The sequence below is a fragment of the Ambystoma mexicanum genome, chromosome 1p, assembly GCF_040938575.1.
Source record: "Ambystoma mexicanum isolate Mex_15411 chromosome 1p, UKY_AmexF1_1, whole genome shotgun sequence".
In the NCBI taxonomy this organism is placed as follows: Eukaryota; Metazoa; Chordata; class Amphibia; order Caudata; family Ambystomatidae; genus Ambystoma; species Ambystoma mexicanum.
Genome location: NC_090921.1, coordinates 1,130,352,592 through 1,130,380,012, shown reverse-complemented (window position 1 = coordinate 1,130,380,012; position 27,421 = coordinate 1,130,352,592). Strand labels below are relative to the sequence as shown.

Sequence of the window (27,421 nt, the reverse complement as noted above, 5' to 3'; positions counted from 1 at the left end):
CAAATCAAGGAATCTTGCATTGAAGTAGTTGGTAAAGTGAAAACACTTGGCATGACGCTGGAAGCTACACTCAATGCAGATGCTCAAGCCAAATATGTCAGCAAAAACTGCAACTACTAAATTCGTCTACTCAAAGCAATGAGACCCCTTCTCAATGAAAAAAATTGCGCCACTATTGCCAGAGCCACCATTCTATCACGTTTGGACTATGGCAACGCTCTCCTTGCTGGTGCGAGCAAGCAAAGCTTACACAAGTATCAACTGATTCAAAATCAGGTGATAAGAGTCATTAAACTAAAATCAAGGAGAGATCACATCAGCGTAGCCAGACGCGACCTACATTGGTTGAAAATGGAAGACCGCGTACAATTCAAGTCCTTGTGCCTAACCCATAAATGCCTTTATGGAAAAGCACCTGCCTACCTTAAGACCAAACTTACACCCTACAACCCTACCAGAACATTAAGATCTGAAGCCAAGGGACTGATAACAACTCCAAAATTCAAAAAAGAACTAGGTCTAGGAAGAGCTTTCCCCACTCGTGCGGCAGCATTCTGGAACAAACTTCCGACTAGCCTTAGACTGGAATCAAATCTATTTTCCTTCCGTAAAAAACTTAAAACCTTGCTTTTTAAGTAATTCGAGATAAGGCTTTACGACCTCTGATGGACAACCCCTATATGTAATGAATCGTCCTGTATATTGTTTGTCTTCACTATTTGTCTACGTCTTCATTTAAGCGCCCCGATGCTTGCGAGCAGTTCGGCGCTCTACAAATAAATAAATGAAATAAAATAAATAAAAAATTCGGGGTGAATTGGCACTGTGCCGACATTTAATTTCAGCACAGCGCCAATACTACAACAAGAGCGCATTTACGCATTGTATCCCCGTCGTTTGGAAGATTTAAAACACACTGGGGAGACAGGCACACCCGGCCCCTACGATCCCCTGTATTAAGATTGTCATTTTACATCCATTATCGTTAGAACTTGACAGTATCAAGATGGTGGTATTATTCTACCATATTGCCAGTATCTTTTTAAGATCATGTGATCGTGTTGAACACGGGACGCAGGGGGCAGAGACTGCCGCTCTGGTCAGTGTTCTTAAACTTTACGGCGGAATCCGTATATATATATTGTACTAGCCTGAGGAAGCTCGTGATAACAAGCAGAACGCGTGGTGTTTTCCATCCGGATGGACAGTGCTGGTCATTGGGCCGGCTCTCAGTGGATCTGAGATACGGCACCAGATATGGACCCGGATCTCGGGATCCGGCCAGAGTCAGCCGCCCACCACCATGAACCGCGCTGAAATAGTTTAAAAAAAAAAGAAAGCGCACGCGATGGCAGCATTGCCTTTTACCGCGGCTTTGGCAGTGGCACTGGTGTGTAATGCACACTGCTCGCTACATGTACAACTCATGCCTTTCAGTTGTACATGTAGCAAGCATTGTGCATTACACACCAGTGCCAAAGCCAACGGTAAAAGACAATACTGCCGTCACGGGGTTTTTTTTTTTTGACAGTAGTGGACATTGCTGGATGTCCACTACGAGCCCTGCCCCCTCTAGACCACGCCCCCTCGGGCACTGCCCCCCCAAACGCCTCCCCCACCCCGGCCCTTGTGTTGTGGGATCCCCCACCACATTTTTTCCATTTCCACCACTGCGGATGGGTGAGTGTTTTTAACTACTTGGTCTGCCTTTGTGGTGAATGTTTATTTCATGTTCACCTTTTATTTGTGATGCATCTACTATTTAAATAAAGGACTTTCGAATCAAACACAGCAAGGTCTTGAGTGCTTGGTTTACCTGACATGTTACCCATAGGGGTTTTTCTGAACATCTACAAGCCCAGGGTTGCATGTGTTTGTTGATACATATGTATATAATTGCCATTATTTAAAAAAAATAAACATTTTGAGAGAACTTCCCCTATAAGGAACAAATTCACCCTCTAACCGCATTTGTGACCAAACTATGCAATACGTTCTTCCAAACCGGAAATGTTCTTTCATCCCTCAAGCAGACGACGATACAACAATTGGCGAAATAGACAAAAGATGGCCCAGAGTATCTATCCAACTACAAAACAATATCTTAGCTTCTTTTCATGGTCAAAATATTTGAAAGATTAGCAACCTTGCATCTACACAACCACCGAAAAACCAACAACCTCTTCCAAAATAGACAATCAGGCTTCTGACATTATTGGCTCCTCCCAATTCCCTGACTCTTTAACTCTTATATCGCCATTATTGGTGAGTCCCCGCTTAGAGGAGCCCAGCTATGCTTATACTTCAAAGGCATCCACTCCTGATGGGGCAAGACAGTGTCCCAGCCAACTGGGCGCCATTCAGTTAGTCTGTGGAGCTGTGAATGGGCTGAATGCCCATCCAATGATGTTCAAAGTGGCCTTGGCCTCACACGAATCTAGCGAGCAGTCCTAGTTGGCTAATAAATCGGGCTCAGGGGGCGTGGACCGTTGTGTTGAAAATCCACTGGGTCTGCTGGTAATGGTTTGTTGTCCTCCGATGGGGGGTGGGGTAGCTCACTTAAACTGGATGGGTGTGAAGGGGTCACTGGAGCTGCGTACAGGAGTTACTTGCAGGGAAATAAAGGGTCTTCAAAGTCCTAGTTTGCACCCCATGCTCATCTACACTCCACAGACCACCATCCACTTTAGGAGGAGGACCCACGGGGGAAACAGGGCTGAAGCCCCTATTTTGCTACCAACTTTGTGCTCCCTGCCCATTCTCACCCCACTGTACGACTTGCCGATTGGTCTGTGGTACCCACCTGACTGGAATCGGCCTGTTCACCGGCTTTCTCAGGTCAGCCCGGCCCAGGGCAGGTGGTGAAGGGTGGAAAGCAAAGGGTAGCTCCCTCCTGAGCAGCTCCCCTTTCCTATTTCCTCAGGCTTTCCTATGGATGCCTGACAAAACAACCTACAGGTAAGGTGGTATGGGCGGAGAGCACAGCCATTACAGTGCTCTGGTGAAACTCTGCCCCTCCTACATTGCTACCACACACCTAACACTGTGTTGATATGCACTTTGCTCTTTAATTTGCGATTTTATTGTCATTATATTGCGCTTAGTACAATAGTATAGGTTATGACATGAATCCCACTTAGAAGACTTGTGTAGGTTAGTCCATATATCATACTCAGAATAATTTTGTAGGTTTTATATTATATTACAGTTAGAAGAATTGTGTAGGTTGGCACAGATATCACACTTAAAACTATTTTGTAGATTATCCATTATATTGCACTTAGAAGAATTGTGTAGTTTAGCCAATGTATTGCTATTAGAAAACTGTGTAGGTCAGTGCATGTATCCCATTTCGAAAAAAAAGGTGTAGATTATCCATTATATTACGCTTTGAAAACTGTGTAGATTAGCCGATGTACTGCTCTTAGAAAACTGTCTAATTAGCACAGATATCACACTTCGAATAATTGTGTAGATTATCCATTATATTGCGCTTAGAAGAATTGTATAGGTTAGCCCATGCATTGCTCTTCGAAAACTGTGTAGGTTAGTGCATGTATCACACCTAGAAGAATTGTGCAGGTTATCCAATCTAATGCACTTAGAAGTATTGTGTAGATTAGCCCATGTTGCACTCAGTAGAACTGAGTAGAATATAGCCAGAGCATTGTATGTAGGTGTATGTAGAAAGTAGCAAATGCACTGGACCTAGGTGTATGTAGAATGTAGCCAGTGTATTGAATTTAGGTGCAGGTATAAAGTAACCCATGCTTTCAATCTAGATGAAGGTAGAATGTGGCTAGTGCACTAAGACATTTGTTAGAATATAGCCAATGCATTTAAACCTGTCACACTCCATACTTATTGAACTTCAGCTGCAGACACGGCTGCATTTGTTTGCCACCTCCATACACCAGAATAAACACAAAACACAACATCTCTGCCACTAGAATGCGGCTATGAACTACAACAAAACAATTTGATCTAGCTATAAAGAGTCTCTTGCACTCTGGCACTCTCTTGACCACCTCTCAGCACCCATCCACATGCCTGACCATCATGAGTAGCTTATTGGAACACGCCTAGCCCACCCAACTACCCAATTGCCCGGGCGGCACTAAACAAGCAGCAAAAGCCCCCTACTAAGAGCTTTTGCTTACTGCAGCCATAGCAGAGCTGAGGAGGCTGCCTTCACTTTCATTTTACTTTTTCGGTGCTCCCCAAGCCCAGGGAAGCACAGAAAACGTAAAATGAAGGCAAAAAGCAGAGGCGCGTGAATTAAAAATACAATGTTGTTGTATTCGTGATTGCCGTGGTTGGAAAACCACGGAAATCATAAATACAATAACGTTGTAATTCTGACTGTGGCAGCTTTTGCGTGGAGTCTCCTGGGCTCCCCCAACGCTGAGGGAGTCCAGAAGACTGCAAGCAAAAGCTGCCACATTCAGAATAACAACGTTGTTGGATTTGTAAATACTGCAGCATTTGCAAATACAACAACATTGTATTTCTCACTGCGGCAGCTTTCGGGGAAACACAGTGGCATGGAAACACAACCGCGTTGTGTTTCTGCCTGAAGCGGCTTTCACTTTGGGGCTCGCATGCTCCCAAAGGGAGCATGCGAGCCCCAAAGTGAAAGCCGCTGCAGGCAGAGACACTGCGGCATGGAAACACAACTGCGTTGTGTTTCTGCCTGCAGTGGCTTTCACCTTGGGTCTCCGGGGCTCCCCCGGGGGAGCCCGCGAGCCCCAAAGTGAAAGCTACGGCAGGCAGAAACACAACGCGGTTGTGTTTCAAAAACGCTGCAGTTTTTGGGGGGACGCTGTTGCGCACGACGGAGATGGCCACCTGAGGGGAGAGCTCTGGCCCGTAACATTTCCTACTATAAATTAATCCTGTTCGGGGCCGCCTGCATGCCAATAAACACCTGCATTCGGCAGTGGAGAGCCTGCAGCATCACTCCACCAATTTTCATGTAGAAACGCCGGCTCAATCCTGAGAAATCGGACTGCAAACTTGCACCGTGAACGCGGCGGAGGCATATCCGGCCCACGGCTGCAGGAGAAATCATGCGACGGCCGGGGGCGCTGGCTCGTGCGCAGGCTGGAAGGGGGAGGGGCCGGGCTCTGCGTCTTTCTGAGTTGCCGGTGGATATATCCTGTTGGCCCTCGATCTTTCTCTTGGGTATACACCGCATGCCTGGCCCGGACGGAACATTGCTCTTTTCGACGGGATTGTCATCCCGTTCCCTATGCCACTACTGCCCCGTGGATTGATCCATGACTGACCGTTGGGTCGGGCCTTGTCGACGGCGGCGGGCCGGTTGCGTTCACTCGCTGGGGCCTGGGATAACATCATAAGGTGGGTGCCCTGGTGCCTTTCTCTTATATACTCCTAATCGGTGTACGCCACAATCCTAAGAGCCAATGATCGCCAACCACTACCTATCACTGGGCGCCAGAGCGTGGGCAGACGCAACGCAACCCAACAGAGTTGACACATGGGCCGCAGCGAGAAAAAAAGTATGGGCTCCAAGAAAACTGGTCCGATGGACTCCTTTGCCAGCTCCCAGCCGCATGGGCCTGCCGAGTCACCCGTTGAGCCCTCGGGCAGCCAGCTGGAGTCTCCAATGGATATGAGAGTGGACAAACTACTAACGATGGTCCAAAGTGGATTTCTCGCGGTGAACAGCAAACTGGACGACATAGGGGCCACGATCAGCTCTTTGAAGGCGAGGGTTGATAAGGAAAGTGCTCGCACTACGGAGGTGGAGAACAGGATTGGAGTCAATGAGGACTCGATAGCACAACATAGCTGTGATATTGCCTAGTTGAAGGGGGACCTGCAGAAAACCCTGAACAAGTGCGAGGACTTGGAATCTCGCTCCAGGAGAAACAATATCCGCCTGGTCGGGGTAGCCGAATCGTTTGGTAAGGGCTCCATGTAGCGCCATGTGGAAAACCTCCTGAAATCCCTCCTGGGCCCCGATGCTTTCTCCAAACATTTCCTCGTGGAGCGGGCCCATCGCACCCTGGCCCCACCTCCTAAGCCTGAGCGCCGCCCCGCACGATCATTGCCCGCCTTCTGAATTACAGAGATAGAGACACTATCCTGAGGCTTTCCAGAGAAAAAGGATCCCTGTATTACGAAGAAAACAGGATACACATATATCCAGACTTTTCTACCAATGTTCAGACACTGAGAAGATCCTACGAACCGGTCAAGAGACAGCTGAGACTACGCCAGATCCCATATGCGCTTGTCTTCCCAGGTAAAATGCGCATCCAACACGGAGGCCGCGCACACTTTTTCGACAATCCTGTGGAGGCCATGTTGTATGTCGAGGCCTCAATTCCCCTTCCCCCGCGGAACCGGGAAGCTAACCGTAACCTGCCACCCCAGCGGGTGCCGGAACAGGAGGACTGTGCTGGCTGAAGGGACTTGCTCTACACTGCCTTACCATAAGTTTGATAACCTGTCGACGGCGAGGTGGCCCTGTCCACCATATATTGTTGTAGGGCCGTGAGTCCCCCACATGGTGTTCGGTCACGTGAGTACAGCTCACACCCCCAGGAGACTTCCCAAGTTATGGTTGATGGGATGCATCATCGGGTTGGGGTTGATGATGCGGGTGGGGGTTGGAAGGGAAAGCGGGTAAGAGTTTGTCCTGGTGCTCTGTCTGGCATGGTTGGGGATGTTATAAAGTTAAAACCAGGGGACTGTTCTTCAGCGAGACTCTTCCAAAACTTGAGACAGTGGCGCCATGCTTGGCAAATGACCCCTTTGATAGGCAGCTATGGCGCAGGCTAAGGGTGGGTTGAACATTCGACTACTTTCTTGGAACATTCGGGGTCTCAACAACCCAGTCAAGGCAAGGAAAATTGCTGCATACATTACACACCATGATCCCCATATCCTTCTGATACAGGAGACACATGTGATGGGGAGTATCAACAATAAATTCCATCCACGGTGGGGCCCTCATAGGTACTTCACAGAATATTCAACACAATCCAGGGGAGTCATGACGCTTATACACTCCAAGCTGTGCTTCAGGTATCTTGCTAGTAAGATAGACCCTCTGGGTAGATACGTGTTAGTATGGGGGGAGATGGCGGGACAGCAAATCCTGTTGATTAATACATATGGTCCTAATATTGATGACCCGCTATTTTATCGCGCAATCCTTGACATGATCTCCACATCGATAGAGGCGCAAATAATATGGGGCGGGGATTTCAATATGATCCTCGATCACTTCTTGGACCGCTCATCTACGTTCCACATGGCGCCGACCAAAGCGGCTCTTGCCGTTAAACAGATGATGGAACAGACCAACATAATTGACGCATGGCGCACGTTATACCCACTTGAGAAGAAATTCACTTTCTACTCATCTGTTCACGACTCCCACTCCCGTATAGATTATTGGCTTATTAGTTTGTCCCTCTCTGCTGAGATCAATGACTGTGCAATACACCCCCGCACGCTCTCAGACCACTTGCCGATAACACTGGTCATCAGCCTGGGTGACTCCCCACCTCCGGCTAAAAGGTGGAGGATGCCCTCTGCAATCCTTAGGGACCCCAATATCTGTGAGGCATTACATACTGAAATCGAGGAGTTTTTGGAGTTGAACAAGGGTTCTGTGAGCACCTATGCTATCCTGTGGGAGGCATTCAAGGTTTGGATCCGGGGTACTATACTGGGTAAATCTACAGGTATGCTGAGAGCGGTGAGGAGGGAACTGGGTGTGGCTGAAGTCGCAATAGATACACTACAGACGGAATACAGTGCCACATTGAACAAGGAAACCCTGTCTAAGATACACGCTTCCCTCAAGGAATTTAATGAACTAGCCAATAGGGAAGTTTTGTACATGGCTGCCCCGGCTAAGGCCCGCAGATACGGGGAGAGCAATAGGGCGGGGAGATTTCTGGCCAACATGCTTAAAACAGATAGGCACCTTAATCCAATCGCTAGTATCCAGAACCCGGCTGGGGTCATGGTCAGTAAAGAATGTGATATCAACACCACTTTTGCTGATTTTTACTCCGCTTTATACTCTGATCACGATGTTAAAACCAGGGAAGACATGTTTGGATATCTAGACTCCCTTGATCTCCCAACACTCACTGAAACGACGCGAAACATTTTAGATCAACCCGTGACTATTGAAGAACTAAACAAGGCCATTAAATCTTTGTCTGGTGGCCGCTCGGATGGCCTGACTACCGAACTGTACAAAGAATTTCAAGGCGTATTGGCCCCACTGTTACTGAAAGTATGGGAGGAGGCCATGAATTGTGGTGTCCTTCCAGACTCGATGTGTGAGGCAGTTATTATGGTCCTTCTGAAGCCACGTAGACCAGCACAGGATATGGCCTCCTACAGGCCCCTCTCCCTAATCAATACCAATGCGAAATTCTTCGCTAAAGTACTGGCCACCAGGCTCCTTCTGTATATGCCAATCCTGGTCCACCCTGATCAAGCTGGCTTCATACCAACTAGATCCACGGCTTTTAAACCTTCGACGACTGTTCAATGTGCTGGCGCAAATAGACCCGGAGGCAAAGGCGGCCGTAGTGGCCCTCGATGTCGAAAAGGCCTTTGATTCCGTCTCCTGGACATACCTCTTTCTTGTACTCGAGAGGTTTGGACTTGGACCATATTTTATTAAATGCGTTCGGCTGCTATGTACTCAACCATCCGCCAAGGTCCTAACCAATAACACCCTGTCCCCTTCTTTTCATCTGCACAGGGGGACCAGGCAGGGCTGCCCATTCTCGCCAATCCTGTTTGCCCTCACTATTGAACCAATGGCGGAATATATTCGTCAACACCACTCGCATAGAGGACTCAGGATGACTGGCCCTCCCCAGATCATATCTCTGTATGCGGACGATACGCTGTTGTATGTCCGTGACCCACATGAGAATGTGCAACACATTATGGCTGACATACACCAGTTCTCGGAATACTGGCGATATAAAATCAATTTCCCCAAATCTGAAATCTTTCCTTTGACCCCTAATATGGGTGACCTATCTTGCATCACAGGGTTTAATCACAGCAAACTACTTCTCACCCTTTCGACCGAGCTCCACATATGGGCTAATCTCCCCCTGTCCCTATACGGCTGAGTGGCCCTACTTAAAATGGTAGTATTACCCAAACTCCTGTATCTCTTCAATAACATCCCGATCTGGCCCGGTAAACCCTTTTTTGTCAAACTTAGGTCACTGGCATCTTCCTTTATTTGGAATGGTAAAACTGCTAGGTTGATGTGGGATAAAATGGTGGAGCCATACTCACAGGGCGGTATTGCGGCCCCTGATTTTGAATTGTATTGCATTGCAGCACAGGCACAATTCGTGAAGCATTGGTTTGACCCCGAGGACACAGCCCCACACATTCTTCTCGAAAAGCATGCAGTCCACCCTAATGATATACGTTCGGTCCTTTTGAACCCCACCTATAGTAACAACTGCCCTTTCGATCTGGTATACGTCACTACACGGGCGTGGTCCAAGGTCTATAAAAGGATTGGCCTGTAGGTCCCCTATGACCCAGCTATACCCCTGTGGAACTTCTCCAGTGTTTCCCCAACCTTCGACTGGGCCCTTCAGCGAACCTGGGACCCGAATAAACTCTTCAGGTTACGAGATATATTCCCTGATGGCACGTTTTGTGAACTTGCAGACTTCACGGGGGCGGTGGGAGGGGGTCAGCTCAAGCGTCTTCAATATTATCGTATGAGAACCGCTTTTGCTGCCAAATGGCCTTCCTTCCCGGTAGAACCCCAGGCACATGAGTGTATCAGAGCCATGGTGACGACGGACGGTCATGGTAAGGGAATCTCGTCGCTATACACCCTGGAGCAATGTCACTCCCCCTCACGAAACACTATCAGAGAAACCTGGGAGCGGGATGTGGGTACTCAGATCAATGACGTGAGATGGGCCCGATATTGTCAACTCACCAAATCGGTCTCCATGAACTCTGGACTCCGACTGATCCAATTTAAAATACTGAACCAGCTACATTACTCCCCAGCCAGACTGGCCAAGTTTGTGGAGGGTTGCACAGGGACATGTTTGAAATGTGGCGCTCCTGATGCTGGGGCATATCATATGGACTGGTCGTGCCCTGTTATCGCGAACTTCTGGCGAGAAGTGGCTGAGCTCCTTGAGGAGATAACGGCGATCCCAGCTGCCCTGTCCCCCCTAAAATACCTGTTTGGTGACATTGGGAAGGTGAAGGAGACCACGAGAAGACTATTTAACATCTCAGGTATTATTGCCAAACGCTGCATCCTTAAATGTTGGAAATCCACTGCAGGGCCTACCCGATCCAATTTCCTGAAAGACTTGTGTATGGTGAACGATGACGAGGAACTCTTTGTTTTATCAGTCCCGACACCCTGTCGTCCTAAACATATATGGTCGCTACTACGTTTGTATTTATGTGATTTGATGTCCGATGCTGATTTAACACCTACCCCGTCGCCTTAGGTGACGATACCTGTTTTATTGCCACAGATGTATGCCATTGTCGATATTATACATATGCTATACTGTATTGTTTATGAGAACTGTCTTGCTGTGAGTTGTTCCCCTCAATAAACAAAGTTTAAAAAAAAAACGCTGCAGTTTTTCTTTCTAAGTTTCTCGGGCTCCTCCGACTCAGAGGAGCGCGAGAAACTTAGAAAGAAACCTGCAGCGTTTTTTAATACAACAACGTTGTATTTATGTTTGTGGTAGGGGGCTCCAAGCTGAAGCTACCGCAAACATAAATACAACGTTTTAAAAGCTACGGTTTTATTTCTAAGTTTTCCAGGCTCCTCCAGCCCGGAAACCTAGAAAAAAAATGCAGCTAGTGCTTATTTAAAAAAAAAAAGAAATTAGCACTTACTGAGATGCAGTTTTCCTGCCTGCAGTCTCTGGTCTCCGTCCTCCAGCACCAATGAAGTAAAAGCCACCCACTTGTAGCTTTTGGTTACTACAGCTGGCTGGCTTTTGTTTCATTAGTGCCGCAAGGGCAAGCACAGGCGGCATCCATTTCACAAAATGGATGCCTCATAGTGCTTCCCATTTTAAAATTTGAGCTTCATTTGCTCAATACTTTACATAAGGACTTTAAAAAAAAATGATTTTTTTTATTATTGGCCATCTTTTTTGCCAATAATATTTCTGAGGGCACTATTCCTTTAAAAAAGAGAACTCCTCAAAGAGATTTTCAAGGAAGAGTGACCCTGAAAACAACGCTACGGGAAACACAGCAATTTTAACGTTCCCAGAGGATGGTTTGTTTTAAGTGCTGTTGAGTGGAATTTGTTCACTTGTTTTCTGTTTTTGTATCGTTCTTTCTCTCCCCTAGTCATTTCTTTGTTCATCGTTTCCTACGTGGCACACAAGAAAATTGTATCTGCGCGTGGTCGACTGTCACAATCACAACAAATGAATAAATGAATAGCCTCCACCACGTGGTGCCCTGGACCAGATATGATTGTGTTCTATGGAACAGCAGCTTGTAGAGGCATGGCTGTCTGCGATCAGAGACAGTGGCGTAACACAAAATGTAGGCCCTCCCCTGCCAGCCATGCTGAAGGCTCGCCGCCCACAACTCTAAGAAATCACAGGTCACGCCACACTCTGGGCCGGCCTAAATTACGACTCTTGCACAGTACGCATGAATGTGCTGCTGCAGGGGAACGCTTCACACTGCACTAGGAGAAAGATATAAATATCTGTTTAGTGCATTATATAGCACACTTTCTGGAAAAATTGACTAAAAGAACAGAGCGTGTGCAATTGTTTGGTAGGGTAACACCAATCAAAAAATCCAATACATGCAAGTCACCAACAGTGCAAAGGAACATTAATGCTTTAATTAATATAATGCCTTGCTATTAAAATGCCATGCCACAATGAAAACTTGTCCAACTGGCTGCATAATGTAGACCAGTCTAGACAGGCATATTACAGTAAAGCATGCCAGGACACATTTAGACACACCTAGAACGGTTGCACCAAAATGCCAGTCGAAGCAATAACACTTATCATGGTTATTTTATCACAGATAAAGAAAAATATACAATGCTGCAGTAAGAAACAGCAAGACTGGCAGCACCCAAATCCCTTTCTAGCCAGGTATTTAAACTCAGCAGGACTGCTTTATCAGAGATGCCCAGTTAAAAAAAAAGCAAAGCCAAACTAAGGAATGATTAGAATGGCTGCACCAAAATGCCTCTCTAGCAACTAATACCACATATCATGCCTGCTTAGCCTGGACATGGATGACTATTCTGATGTATTGCACAATCCTCGTCCCACCCCACCCCCCTACAGTTTATGCATGAGGCTCTTTGCCTCATTGGTAAGCACTGGGATAAGGAAGAGTGGGACTAGGAGTAATGAAGAGTACATGTAACTAAGCCAGGCTTTACCTCAATGTCCCTATACCTCATCCTAGTACTTGTGTATAAGGCAAAGTGTCTCATAGACAAGTACTGGGACGTGTAAGAATAGGGCTAGGAGTAATGAAGATTACCAATATGTAACCAAGGGATTAAACACAAGTAGTGGTGAAGCAACACTGAGCTGACTGGGCTTCAGCCCTCCCTGCCCACCACCCTTCCCCTTGAAATTTTGGGCTATGTTGACTCGACCTGGCTGATCCTACATAGCCACTGCCGGACAGAACAGGACAGTGATGTTAAAAAGCACCTGGGTTGCACTGTGAACCAATGCCCGGCAATTACTAACGTAAAGCATTTCACTGTTAGAACCTGCATTTAAACGCATAATATTTTAGGCAATTGAAATCTTGAGGTGGCTTTAGTACTTGCATGCCAGGGAAGTGATTGGAAGGGTACAGAGGGGACAGGAGATCGCTTAGTCTCAGAGCAGTCCATAAGTGGGTGATTTCAGACTCAAAGGAGAGAGTTAACTGCTTGTAACATTGAAGCTGCACTAGAATAGTAGAATAGTCTCATTAGAATGCATAACGAAGTTAGATATCCCCACACAAATAGGTTTGCCCCTCCCGACCACCTGTGAAATTAGCAGCCACCCATACATTTAAGTGTGCATCCTGTCAACATACAGGCACACACACCCAGGCAGCCAGTCATACATTTAAGTGTGCACCATTTCACCATACGGGCACACCCAGGTAGCCACCCATACATTTAATTGTGCACCCTTTCACCATACACCCACACCTGCACACGTCATGGGGTTGGGGGAGCCCTATTAAAAAATAAATGGTTTCTTGTTGAAGTCACTCCGACTTCATAAAGAAATTATTTCCGTCAAGGACCTAACCATAATGGAAACAATGTGTTTATGAAGGCAGAGTGACTTCAAAAAGAAACTATTTTTGAAGTCACAGAGCTCCCCCATCCCATGACACGGAGGCCTCCAGCCCAAAGGCTTCCATGTCCTGAGGTTGGGAGAGCCCTCACACTTCAAAAATAAATAGTTTCTTTTTGTAATCACTCTGCCTTCATAAACACATTATTTCTGTTACAGTGTAAAAATGTTTGCATTTGTTTTTTTAAAAGAACAAGGGGGTCCCCTACCAGGACATGTGGTGGCGGGGACCCCTGCACCGCGGGGTTGTGGGGGCCCCCATTATGCCTGTGGCCCTGTCCCCCCAGCTTGGAGGGGGGCCCCACAAGCCTGCCTGATCTAAAAAAGTAAGATTACATTGTTCATCAGACGTATATACTTACTTAGGATTATTATGGCATGCTGCTGAGGCTCCAAACCTATTGCCTATCTATTTTGACAAGTACATTCTGTCTTTATTAATTCATCATGCAATGCTTTCTGTGTGTACTGTGGTATACATAGTTTGTGTGTTCCTTACGCACAACTCCTGTAGCTTTCTTTCCTTCCTTTGGGAATTATGTTGATCATGTGTAAGAGCCAAAGTTGAAATGCATATTGAAAAATTGAGTGACACAATGCTTCAGAAGTTAGCTCAGTGTGTTAAGCACACATTGCGGAAATATGTGTTGATATGCAAGATTAAAATAGCACATTCCAGCAAGGCTGGCTGAGCCTTGCCTATGTCTGAAGTTTAGAAACCTGCCTGCATATGTACTTGGTTTTGCAGCACAAAAGGTGCAATTATCAGCAATGTACCTGCACCACATAGGGGTTGCTATAAAAACTAACATCTCATCAATACAGTGAAGGTCTAGAAATTGGTTTGTTCAGATGGGGTGTTGTAAAACCGAGCAGTCACATCAATTCATGAGAATAAACTGTTAGTCCAAGAGGTGAAAATTCAAGACTGTGGAACCAAAGCGTTCATGCTTGTATCCTGACTTTGCCAGCAGACAATAAAGTGATCCTGGTCAAATCGTCTAATATCTCTTACATTACTGTGCTGTCTTCTGTGAGGTTTGCCTTTTTGAATGCTGGTTGCATTGTTTAGTCCATTACTTGATATTTCCTCTTATGTAGGGCATTTGAGTGGAAGGGGTGGTAGACAGAAGAGAGCAGAACAGAAGTTGCAGGACTCGGGAAAGCATATTTTAAGACCTGCTCATTTGACACAAAAAACGTTTTGCTTTTTTGTAAAAGTCAAAGGTTTTTCTGCATGTTTATAAATGACAATTCAACAAGCCAGTGTTTTGTAAGTATTTAAAGCTTTAAAATACAAAAGACAAACACAGATTACATCTGTTAAATAGCATTTATTGGTATGTTGGCGCTTATATACTTCCCTTGATGATGGAGAGAATAAAGCTTAAATCATTCCCATTTTGTGTGATAGCCGTCAATAATATTTTGTTTTTAAAAATTGTCAAGTTTAGTAATGTGATTTGTGTACTTTCCAGTCCAGTTTTATAAAATGAGATTGTTTTAGTTCATGGTAAGAACTGTGAAAGATTGTGTTCAAATGCAGAAATTGCAGACTTGGCACAAATCCCAGCTTCACCCCTAGCCAATGTATGATTCTACGCATCTCATTTAATCGTGTATTGCCTAACCTCTCAAAATTGCCAGTCCCTAAACCTTTAAAAATTGTCAGCCCTTTAGAGTGATTTCCTTCTCAGGATATGATCTTCAAAAAAGTCTCACTCATGGCTTCACTGGCTATAGTGTTGCTTCCACTATAACAGTGAGCATTTACAATTGCACACCACAAGCACTTTCTCCTTTGAACTCTAATGGCAACACTATTTGAAAACCATATTCCACTTTTAATCTCAGTCTGGTAGCTTCTGATCTGCATCCACTATCCATGCTATGGTATGTGTAGCTTTCTCCTTCCTTGCAATTGGGCTCCTCTATCAATGCTTGAGCACTTCTGCATTCTGTGATGCAACAAATGTGAGTTATCTGTCTATTCTGGGTTACATGTTCCTTTTACATATGGTCCTGCATTAGTACTACAGGCGTCTACTGTAGCTATATTAGAACAGAAGTAACCTCTTCGTAGACTACTAACGTTGTCCTTCAAATGCTACTTGTTTATCATTCTTACTAGAACAAAAATGAAGAGGGTAAGGGGATTTAAAGGGAGTAAGCATGCTTATTTTGCATGCTGCAAGGCAACATATCAACCTATGGGTTGGGATTGCGATGAGGGGGCCAAGGGTGTGACCAGAATTTCTTGATCACTTCATTCCTTTGGTTTGGTGGAGGGGTGCCCAAAGATATCCCTGCCTAGGGCCCCAAAAGTGTTTAAGATGGTCCTGTCTGTGACACCACCCAAGAGGTTGCACCATGTACCAACTGCCAGTGAAGAGAAGGACAAGCCATTCTTACTTGTTTAATCCATATGCAACTTTTCCAAGGAAATCCACTGACCGCTCTCCGCTGATGTTAGGATACTTCAGATGCCTGAATGCTGCCTGGATCACCTGGATTGTCTGCTCATTCACTGTAGAGAAATACAACATAAGGGAGCGCTCAATCACACCTTTCATCTATGCAGGCTTTGATTCTGACTGTACTTCGCAACGCATGATTAATCCCAGTTTTAATTAGTGATGCATGAGTACGTACAGAATTTCATAATTTAATATCATTTGAAAGAACATAGTTCACCAGGTGTTCAGCCAAATTTGAATAGCTGTTTATTTAGGCAATAAACCTTGAGATGGGGGGGAATTACCAGATCAGGTAATTCCCCCACCAAGGGGTTTATTGCTATTTATTTTTTGATTTATTTGATTGTTTGCTTGTGAGGCACTTATACAATAAGAAAATATTGTTTCAATACGCCCATTAGCAACACAGCATGCTTTCTAGAATGCTGTTCGTTTTTTTTTAATTTTTTTTGTGTTAAGAGACAGCATGGTTGGCATTTATCAACTTGAAAAGAAAAGAAATACAAAACAAGATGGCCGCTATGGCCAAGGGAGAAGGAGAAGGAAACTACACATAGTCCCTTTTCCTTTTCCTTGATGGCCATTGACACTGGGTAGGCGAGAAGATGTCACCGGCCGCAGGTAAGTGTGGAGGGGGTGCTAGGGTTGGGGGCAATCAGGAGGGGTTGGTGTGGGGTTTGGGTGATGATATCAGGGGAGAGTTTGTATGTTTGGGGGCGAGTGTGGAGCTGTGCTCCGAGAGTAAGATGGCAGCCTCCATCTGCTCAGTAGGCTCGGAACATGGGCAATACCATAAGGTAAAGCCTGCATTCCGAGTTTCCCGATTAGCTGGGAGACCCCATGACACCACATCCAACAGGCTAATATTATAAATTCCAGATTTGATGAGAACACTACATTAAAGTAATACATAGATTTTAGTAAAGTGTTTTTTTTAATCTAATTAAACAATTCACTAAAGCATGCTTTCAGTGTTACTCCATCGAACTGAGGCCTGGTACTCATGTTTGGGCATACGACGATAACTTCAAAGAGCCTTTGTCTTCAAGCACTTTTTAGAGTGCTATAATTTATCTATTTATTTATATAGGGCAGAAAAATGCTCTTTTCATCACAAACAAGCGTACAATAGATAAGAAATCAGATTAGACAGGAAGCAGTGAGCTTCTTACAATGGGGTGAGTTAGAGTGACATTCTGATCAGGTTGTGGAGTGGAGTAACTGGAATAGTTGGCTTGGGCAATACATAGGTGGACATACATAGATTAAGGACGACCAACATTAGACATTTTTAAGTACAGGTAGGCCAGCTGTGTTAGGGATGTAACCATGATAGATGAAGTTCTAGAGTGGAGGCAGTAAAAAGTGAGGGGCAGGGTAGAAGCAAGGGAATTTATTTTTGCCAGAAGGCAGATGAGAGGAAGGTTAAGAGGGTAACTCAGAGGCAAGGAGGTAGGATTTTATTTTGGTTTTGAACACATCGCTGTGGACTGTTCCTCAGATGTCTGGGGGACAAGAATTCCATGCAAGTGGAGCAAGAAGGGAGAAAGAGCAGAAGTGAGAGGAAGCTCAGGGAGCGCGAGGGGTCACAAGGGAAGTCAAGGAGGCAGAGCAGATATTACATGAATGCTTCGAGAGTTGGATAAAGGATAGATATTGTGGCACATTTCCGTGGATAGATTTGTCAACCAGGAGCAAAAATGTAAATCTTTCCTGGTTTTGCATCATCAGCGCACCAGCCTGGTGGCTGTACGAGGAAGTATGTGTGAATTGAGGTAGTTCAAAGAGAGTCCTGGTTGCAAAGTTAATGATCTTGTTGCGAGGACAGAAAACAAAGTTGGGGAGACCAAAGAGGACACTTGCATCTTAGTCCAGTTCACAGAATACATGAGTGGTTAAAAGATGATTAGCAGTATTGAAAAGAAGGAGCTGCCTGATTTTCCTAATATTTAGGAGGTTGAAGCAAGAAAGTAGAGAAAGTGTGAGAAGGGTCATAGATGGCACAGAGGTTTCTAAATGAAGAAGAGTAGGGGAGAGTGTCAGGTGTAAACTGGACAGGCAGAGGAATCGATGAAAGAGAGATTTTGGCAGGGAAGAAGAGCACCACTATTTTGGTAGAGTTTAACATCAGAGAGTGAGACAGTTTGACATTTTGACAAGAGGTGCCCTGAACTACAAGCAGAAGCAGTTATACATTAGGAAGTGAAGCCATATGCTAAGGCATTTTCTAAACATATGTTCACTGTGTTATGTTATAAAATGCTTTATATCAAAGTGTTTAAAGAAAAGTCAAAGAATCAATGTAGAAAACTATAGAAGAAATGACAAGAGTATTTCGGATAGCAAGTGTCATAGAAGAAACTGCAATATACAGTATCATGTGATATACAAAACCGTAAGAGGCAGAGGCCTGAGCGGGAATATGGATCGATGGACAGATGGACTGACTGACTTGATACAAGAACTGTTAAGTCTCTTTGATGCCCCGTAAAGCATTTCTTTGCACAGGTTCATGTACACCGATACATCGATTCCATCCCTATCTTACTACAAGATGGTTATGCTTATCAGCATCAATTTTAATCCGGAAACACACCTTTTATTTAGCAGGATAGGGTGCTTGCTTTCTTTTTCATTCAGACTTCTAAGCTGTGGAACAATCTACCTCAGAGTTTAAACCTTGAAAATAAATTATCTGAAATTAAGAAAAAGTATTACAAAAATTGCCCTGTGCCCTGAGTAAAGTATCAGACATGGATAAGGCTATGTCCAGAGGGTGCTATTGGTCTCTTCTAATTGCCTGGGCCAACTATGCCCACTGCTGAAGGTCATGCTCTGGGCAAAGTGTCTACTGTGCATGGCCAGAGGCCAAGCCCAGTGGATACATTAAGTGTCTCTGACTTGCCAAGGACATTGATAAAGGCTGGTCCCGAGTAAAGCATCTATTGAGCATGGCTTCAAGCCACACCAAGTGAGCACATTTTGCCAATTTGAAGGGCCTGGGACATGGTCAAAGGCCATGATGTGCACACTGGGACCACTGACATAGCTACAGGCCAGGCCTATAGGTACATGGAGACACTTTTAGAGTCCCAGGTGTCACGGATGGCCTCAAAAGTACCCACACAGCAGAAATAACCTCAATGGTGCATATTAACAGTTCTTCAAATAATGGAAGGGTTTGTTGGCAGCAGGCTAAACTGGGGCACACTAAAGGTTGTCCCTCTCTCATCTCCTATGGGTGTCCCACCTCCCTAACACCAGTTTAGAAGCTAAATACAGGTCACTCCTACTATGTAACATTCTGGCTACTGTGATAGTCTAAAGGCAAAAATCCTTATCTATGTGTCTACCTCCAGGAATTTTCTAGGGATCCCCAGACCTACTCCTTCTCTAGGATTCTCAGTTAGAATGACTGGTTCCATGGTCCAGATATCAGTCACTCTGTTTCAGCCTGCCCCTCAGTCACTCCCTTTCTCTCCTCTCCCTTGATCTTACTACTCCTACTCTTGCTCTCCTTCTCCCTCTCCTGTCCTCTATCACTACCTCTGATAGTCTCCCCACTGTCTTCTGTCTCTCCAATGTTCAAACCCTTTCTCTGATCTTCTTTCCTCACTCTTCTCCTCTCTTCTCTCTTCTCTCTATTCTACTTTCCTCTCCCTCTTCACCCTCAATCTACTCTCTCCTGACTGCTCTCTTACACCACTCCACTCTCCTCACCCCTATCCTCCCTTCTATCCTATCAAGAATCCACTATCTATGCCTATTTGACCTATTCTTACTGCACTCTCTCCACCTATCTCTTCTAAATACTGCCACCCTTTCTGCTTACATCCACCCTTATCACTACATCCACTATTGCTTTGCACTCTTTCCACACCCACCTCACATTACAATACATACAACTGGCATCACTCTCTCTCATAATCAATATCTCACCTGCACACTGCTCCAACTGTGTCACCAAGACTTAAGCACTCCACTCCACCATCTGTCTGTCGTATGCCTAGTCCCTTGGCCCACTGCCACACCTTCTGAGCTGACCCCTGCAACCCACACTCTGCATTCCAATCACTCCACTAATATACTGTTCTCTTCCTGATTCTAAACCCTCCCACCCCCTTTCCATTGGTTCCATCGTTCACCTAACTGTAGGCCACTTTTGCCTGTCTTTTCCCCGGGGGGGCTTTGGTTTCACAGGTGCACAGCTTTAAAAACTCCTCTTAACCCGCCTCCTTTTCAATCTCTGTTTACAGGGTAGCAGCCAGATGTTCATGCAGCTCGTTTTCCATGTGGCTTTCTTCAGGTGCTGATGAGTGTTTTTGCCAATTTGGTTTGTGAACGGTTTATGTGCTCTGCTGGTCCCCTGCCGTCTCTCTTCTCTACCACTTTGACTCCATTTCGGTGGTTCCGATACAGGTTCTCATGGTTGCTCCTAGGTGCATTCTGGAAGTGACAGCTCTGAAAATGACAAAAGAGAACGATGGCCAGCAATGGCGATGGTACTAAGGGGCATCATGAGACAGAGAGTGGTACAGACATTAACATTTATGGCACATATATGGACTGAACGTCTTCCCCAACTTTTCCTTCCTGCCTCAGGGACAGGGCTGACTCTGGTTTGCACCCAGATAGCCCCCTTTCCCAAGTGGGGGGAGGGGTTCCAGGTCCCCACCATCACATAGGTTCGCTGTCACAGAAGGCATGGTTGAAGGCCATTGTGAACAGTGTCACATGGGCATGAATGAAGATCAAGCCCAAGGGATAAATTGAGTGTCTTTAAGAGACCTGGGGCATGGTTGAAGACAATGCCCTGGGCAGAGGCCCAAATAGACATGACCACAGACAATTACCAGTGGGAACTCTGTATCTCTGGTGGTGTCTGGGCCATGCCCCATGCAGAGTGCCCATTGTACAGTATCCACTAGCCATGGGGAGTGTAGCTCAGAGGCAACACGCTTGCCTTGGAAGCAAGACAACGCAGAGCAACACAGGTCGGAATCCTGGGTCTGCGTTTAGAAACCTCTTTGGTATTAATCGCGTTATAAATAACCAGTTATAATTATGGCTGCAGATCAAGTCCATTGAATGCATTAGCTGCCTTTGGGGTGCTATGGGCATGGTTGGAGACCCAGCTATGGGTAAAGTGTCCACTGGGCACTTTCAAAGGACATGATCTGTAGACATTCTGGGTCTCATCATGCCAGGTGAGCACACTGGACATCCCTCAGGCAGTGTCCAATGGCTATGGCCACAAATCCTGCCCAGTGAACACTTCAGCTGTCTTTGAGCTGCCTGTTATGGCTTTGGCCATGTCGCACACAGAGTGACTACTAGGCATGGCAGCTGGTCAAACTCAGTGGGCACATTGAGTATCTTTAAAGTGGCCTGTGTATGCCCTGTGAGGTAGACATGGGGCCTCATTCCGAGTACGGCGCTAACTAATGGCGCTATTAACGCCTTGGTTGACGCCGTACCCGGAACGGCAGCGCCTTTTATGGATGGCGGAATCACCGCCCCATTCCAAGGTTGGCGGGGCGGTAATTCCCCATTCACCAAGGCTCTTCCCCATTCCCAAATGAGCCCCCATAGGGCTCAATGGGAATGGGGAAGATGCAAATAACGGTGACCGTTCATTACGGTCACCGTTATTGGCTTGGAGGCCCCTTTGCGCCCTCGACTTTAACACCTGCTCAAAGCAGGCATTAAGGGCGAGGGCGCAGAGGGAACTCGGAGTATGGCGGTAAGGGATTACCGCCACCGGTCTCGTTACCGGTGGCCTCTATCCCTTACCGCCATACTCGGAATGAGGCCCATGGTATTGAGCAGTAGACACAGACACAATGGATACAAGTTTTGAAAACCTTTATTTAATATTTTGGTTGGGATGGTAGAATTCCTGACTGGCCCGAACTCTAGAATGGGAGTAATCGCAACCTTGAAACAACAACAAATATGTCCAAAGTCAGTCTGGTCAAAATAAAAAAGTCCATACTAAGAAAAGATAACCTTCCCCTCCTTCTCAAAATAACAAATGTGCTAAGGGAATACAACAAAGGAAAATATTGTCTCAAAAGGAAATGCCAGAATGACTTTAACACCAACTCCCTTTGCCAGGTTCAACCCCACGGAGTCTAGAGAGTCTCTCAAAAACAAAAGATAGGTGGATGGCACAGTTCTATCAGTCTTGCGCACTTTAGCTTACTGGTACGATTCATCAGTTGAATGTTAGGCTGTCAACTTCTGGTAGTACCTTAGGCTTCACTCGTCTTGCATCAGTGCTCAGTTCATATGTTCTCAATTGCTCATAATTCTGCACAGGCCTCCCTCTGCTGGGCTGAGCCTGTCTCATTTCACTTTATCACACAATTTCTCACAGTTCTGCACAGGCTTCCTTTTGCCGGGTTCGAGCCAGACTCGCTTCTTCATGGGGTTCCCTTCCCCACGTTTTTATCTACAGTAGCTTTTCACTGTTGAAGACTTTTGAAACTACAAGTAATTTACATAGACCTCTGCTTGACCACTTAGACCTCTCTTTCAATAATCCTTCCATTTACAATCTTCTTTTACAGCACCAATGCCTCTTGGTACTTCTAGTTCTCATTCCTTTGCTCTCAGTTCGTAATATCTTTTAAAATCCATAACATTTGACAGAGACTTTCAAATGTGTGACTTCCTCTCACAGGACCACTCTGCTACTTTTTATACTTTTCTTTCAACAATTGTTTTCCTCGTTCGTGTTTTATCGGCAGATGCGCACACTTCAACTTTGTAATTATAGTCACTTTCACATCAACCAGAATTTTGTTGTTCTCGATAACTCACTGGTTGTGTTAATTGGATTTCTTTCATCTTTTTCCTGCAGCTCAAGGCCGTTACCAATGTCACCTCTGTTCCTCCCCAACTTGGCCTTTCACCCGGGAGGATCGCAAGCCACTTTCTGGAAACTTGAAGGGTCCTTTCCTCCACTTGCTCGGCTTTGCTCTTCGAACACTCACGGCTTCCGAAAGCTTGGAAATCTTGCCTGGCTTTCTCTTGATCTCTCAGCTGTCTATCAGCCTGTTGGCCTTCCAACTTCCACAGCCTGGTCTGCAGCAGCCTTGGAAGAGCTGTTCATTCTTGTACCTAGCCTCGCTCAAAGGGTGCCTGTGCTCGCCACCTTTTATCTTCACAGGGACTGTTAATAAGTGGCAGGTGTACATTCTTAGAGCTATATGCCTGACCCGGCCTGGCCTCATTACAGGAACAGGGCCAATGCAAGTCAGGGGAAGTAATCCGTCTGACCTCATTCCTCATCTTCCTTGGTGCAGTACATTTGTCAAAATAAAGTGGGGAGGGATTTTGGGAGTTTTAGTTTACCATAAGATAAGCAAGGGATAGGCTGGCGATCCAAAAGCAATGGCTTTTCCCTGGCCACCTAAGTACGGGATCCCTGAGGACTAAGTTGTGAAACACCCTCTGGTTTTGCACAGCCCCATGGCCACTTTGGGTCTCTTTAGGGAGCTGTGGCCACCGCTCAGTTCAAATGCATGCAGATAGATGTCATGCACATATCCACAGTCCGAAGGGTGCATGAGGTACAAAAACAGCTCGTGAAAAAATGTAGTAATCCATACTGGTGTATGTTCAGGTTCCAACAAGGTTTGATTTAATGATTTTTTTATTTTATGTTATGTTAAGTTTTAACATTGATTGTATGTTTAATAATAAGTAAACCTTAACGTTGGCATTTCACAACATTTATAGATTCAAACGTTTATAGACAGTAGCCTTAATTTTGTTTTAATTCAGGAAACTGAAAACAAGGTTGTTCGCCTGACCTGACATCATCTGCCTATGATCCGATGCACCTGCTTTTTTTCCCCTTGCTCGGGAGAAAACTGACTTTTTTGTTCACCATTTTAAGTGCCCCTATGCCTCTGGGCTCCTGTTTCACGCTATAGAAATAAATAAAATAAAATAAATAAATATTGTCTGAAATGTATTTAAATTATTATGGCACATTAGGATAGAGTCTCAAAGTTATAATTACGTCTGTACTATTATTCTAAATGCTTTGCATACTGTTCAATTGGTATGGGCACATATTTTGGGTGCGCACTCTCTGCATAATATTGTGGTGGCATATGAGTAATATTTTGTGAATGATCTGAAAATATGCCATTCATACAAAATGTTCTGAATGGAGTTAAGCTTTTGGTGATGTATTGATACAGGATTGCTTAACATTGTAACCAAGGAAGATGGTTGATGCTTACTATTTGGATAATATAGTATTTGTAATTGGATGAGTGTGTGGATTTCTGCAGACGTAGAAAGCGAAAGTAATGTATTGTGACCTATTAGGGTTTACATTACTTTTGTGTAGATGCAAGGGTGTTTTTGATTGATAGGTTATTCTTTTTAATACTTTGATGAAAGCACACGTGGGTATTTGGTGAGTGGATGTTGGAGCACAGGATGTCAAGCCAGTCCCTTTGCAAAATCAGTGGGTCCACAACCATTCACCTATCAGGCTTTTGCCTCTAGAAGGCCAGTTATGAGGTGGCACAACCTGTGATATGTTGGGCCTTTGACCAGGGAGGCTGGTGTGGCATGTTTGCATCAAACACCATATTGGGATTGTGTTTTTTTGCAACATGAGGAAAGTGCAGGGTCTGACATAAGTCAGGGGACCTCAAAAGCATCTTGGAAGCTTGTGGGGCTGGGGTTTTTTAAGGACTTATTGGCAGGGCTGGAGTGAGTCTGACAATGAGCCGTTGCCATAGAGAGGCTTATGGGGCTGGTGCAGTGTCAGTTATTGTGCCAGTGAAGGCCTTTGGAAAAATGCATAGAAATGATCAGGTCTGATTGTTGTGAGGCCCACATCTCTATGGGTGGTAAAGGTGAGAGTCTGTTATTTGGGATAGTGACTCGTGACAATTGCGATGCCAGTGTTTTGAATATGTGCATGTATTTGAATTCATAGGTCTTCCTGGACTTGACAGTCCTGAAATTTTACTGGAATACAGACATTTTAAGATCATCAGGGATAGGGTTTGCGGTTGATAAATGCTCACCAACTGGGCTTTCTATGTGCATCACTTCATACTCTGAAAGTGAGGTTCATGGGTTTAAGTATTTTTTGGCCAGTTTCCCCCACTTAGTCGCCATGCCCAGGGTATTTCATGAACTTAAGTATACAATGTTGTTGGATGCACTTGAAAAATGCCGAACAATTTTGCAGTCCTGCCCTGTGTGGGGTATCTTGATTGTATCCGAAATGTTCATATGTGGACATGTTAGGCATCTTTTGTTTTTTCATTGCATGGTTCCATTTGCTGTGCTTTGTGTAGGTAGTTTGCTTCTTCCATCATTTCTTTCAGATTGACTAGTTGTCTGAAAGGAAGGATGGGCATCTCAGGGAAACATTTTTGCAGTTGTTCTTCTTGTTGCAGAATGGGTTTAGTTATTGTGCAATCATGAAGAGGGCTTCCTGATCTGCACTGTATGTGTTCACCAGTTGCACTCGGATTTGCACCTCTTCTGCTTTGTATTCCTGAAGGGTGCTCTAGGGGACCTGTGTTTCCCTGTGAATTTGGCCGTCTGCAATTCTGTGGTTGTATCCATGGTTTATGAATTCTGATCTCAAAGGTTTCATGTTTTTATCCAGGTCCCTTGTGTGTAAGTGTAGACTACACAGTCTCCAGCCCCTGGGCCTTGTAGGAACAGCCTGTCTCACATGGGATTCAAAAGGCCCCTGAATTCCCACACCCCAGGCCTGGGAATGAACCAACCCACTGCACTTTGCCTGTCCTCAATGGCAATGAGTCTCCTGTGCTACACTATCCATGGGCCCTAGTACATGGAAACAAGCAAATGTCAGCATTACATGTCCACTTGGTCTAGTATACTGATCAATAGTGCAATGTTCGCCTTTGACTCCGGAATCTAAGTCTAAGCATAGCAGGTTGTGTATTAAAGTTTGGATGAATATTATAGTATTGTAGCATGCTTTGTCTACACTGCGCGGACCACTGAGCTATCTCCACTACGTAAATGATATCCTCTTTATTTGGACTGCTGGGAAACAGAGCCCAAAGAAGGCATAATGAATTCCGCACAACCATCAATATCAAATTCTCCTACTTTCCTGAAAAGGTACATTGCCTCAAAACAAACCATAAAAATAAAAGATGACCAGCAAAAGGCCACAGTATATGGCAATCCAGCCGACTAGGGCAGCCATTTGAAGAGTGACAGCTTCCAACCAGTGCACACAAAGCATGCTACAACATTCTGCCAAGCATTGAGATACATGTGACAGCAATAAAAATATACACGCTTTGCATATCGTGACTTTGGTACCTTTAATTGGCCCTATGGTACTCAACTGTGTTTCTGAATTTCCCATTGTAGTTGTACTATTGGTTGGTGCATCATTCGGCTTCTGGGTTGTGCCCTACTATGTTGTCTAATACCCATTGTGGTCCTGTGTCTGGGTTTTTTTCTAGCTGTTTTTCCATTCCAACTGTGACTATCGCCCTTGGGGTGTGCACATTTTTACTTTCTCTCGTGGGAGGGTTTGTGCCCCACTGTGAGTTTACTCCTGGGTGGGTGCCCCTGTGTATTTCTCCTCCCCTTATGGGATTTTGCTCTTAGGTTTAGCTCCATTGACAAATCAGATAAGCCGAAGTGGGTCTGGCCGCCCACTTCGCTCTTTCTTTTTGTAAACATATATACCATTTACATAGTATTAATACTGTAAAGTCTTCCGATTATATGGTTATTTTCTGGCTACATTAGATGTTCCTGTTATATGGCACTAACCAATATTTCTATGCTTATTGCTGCTTATGCTATCTTGTCCATTACAGGCATCTGACTGAGGTCACTTAAACTGAATCGTGTGTCTGCATAATTGCATGGTGTGACCATAGCTTAGTACGATCACCCCGATGTTTACTTTCTACTTTTAGATCATTTTAAATGGCATTTAGCCCTTTGGCTTTTCACTATATATTTTCTACTATGATTTAGCCCTACTTTGATGTAATGTAATTCGTGCCCTACAGCAGTTTGTTCCTGGTTGCCCCAGAGATTTTTGTGGCATCCTGGGGATTCTAATATAATTCTTGTCCTACTCCTGTGTGTCCCAATGTAATGTGTGCCCTACTTAAATGTTGCTCTAAGGGGTCTCAGTGTAACTCGTGCCCTTCTGTTATCTTGCTCATAGCTGCCCAGTTTAACTGTTGTCCTTTTAAGTTACTTCTTTTGTCCCCGGTGCTTCTGGCCCTTTTTTGATTTGTCCCCTGGCTGTCCCACTGTAATATGTGCCCTGTTTTGATGTTGATTTTGAGGTTTCTAGTGTGATTCATTTGATTTTGCCCAATAGTTTCCTGGTGTGGTTCTGCCCTGCTTTGATGCTACTCCTGGCTTTCCCAGTGTGATTTGTGTTCTTTTGTGGTTTTGCTTCTGGGTGCATTCTCTTTGATCTAAGTATTGGATAACCATGCATCCAAAGTTCCACAATATTGCCCCTTCCACTCAACCATGCTCGTATTTTTCCAAAGCTCGCCATTTTTCGTC

The 27,421-nt window shown here is 45.1% G+C and overlaps 1 protein-coding gene across 1 annotated transcript in view; it reads right to left on the bottom strand.

Annotated features, from left to right (window-relative positions):
- Positions 1 to 27,421, bottom strand: part of LOC138449659 (cholesteryl ester transfer protein-like) — a 330,995-nt gene that overhangs the window by 197,912 nt on the left and 105,662 nt on the right. Inside the window, exon 4 of the mRNA XM_069604786.1 lies at positions 15,789 to 15,903. Coding sequence (XP_069460887.1) covers positions 15,789 to 15,903 — 115 coding nt within the window. The remainder of the gene's footprint in view (positions 1 to 15,788; positions 15,904 to 27,421) is intronic.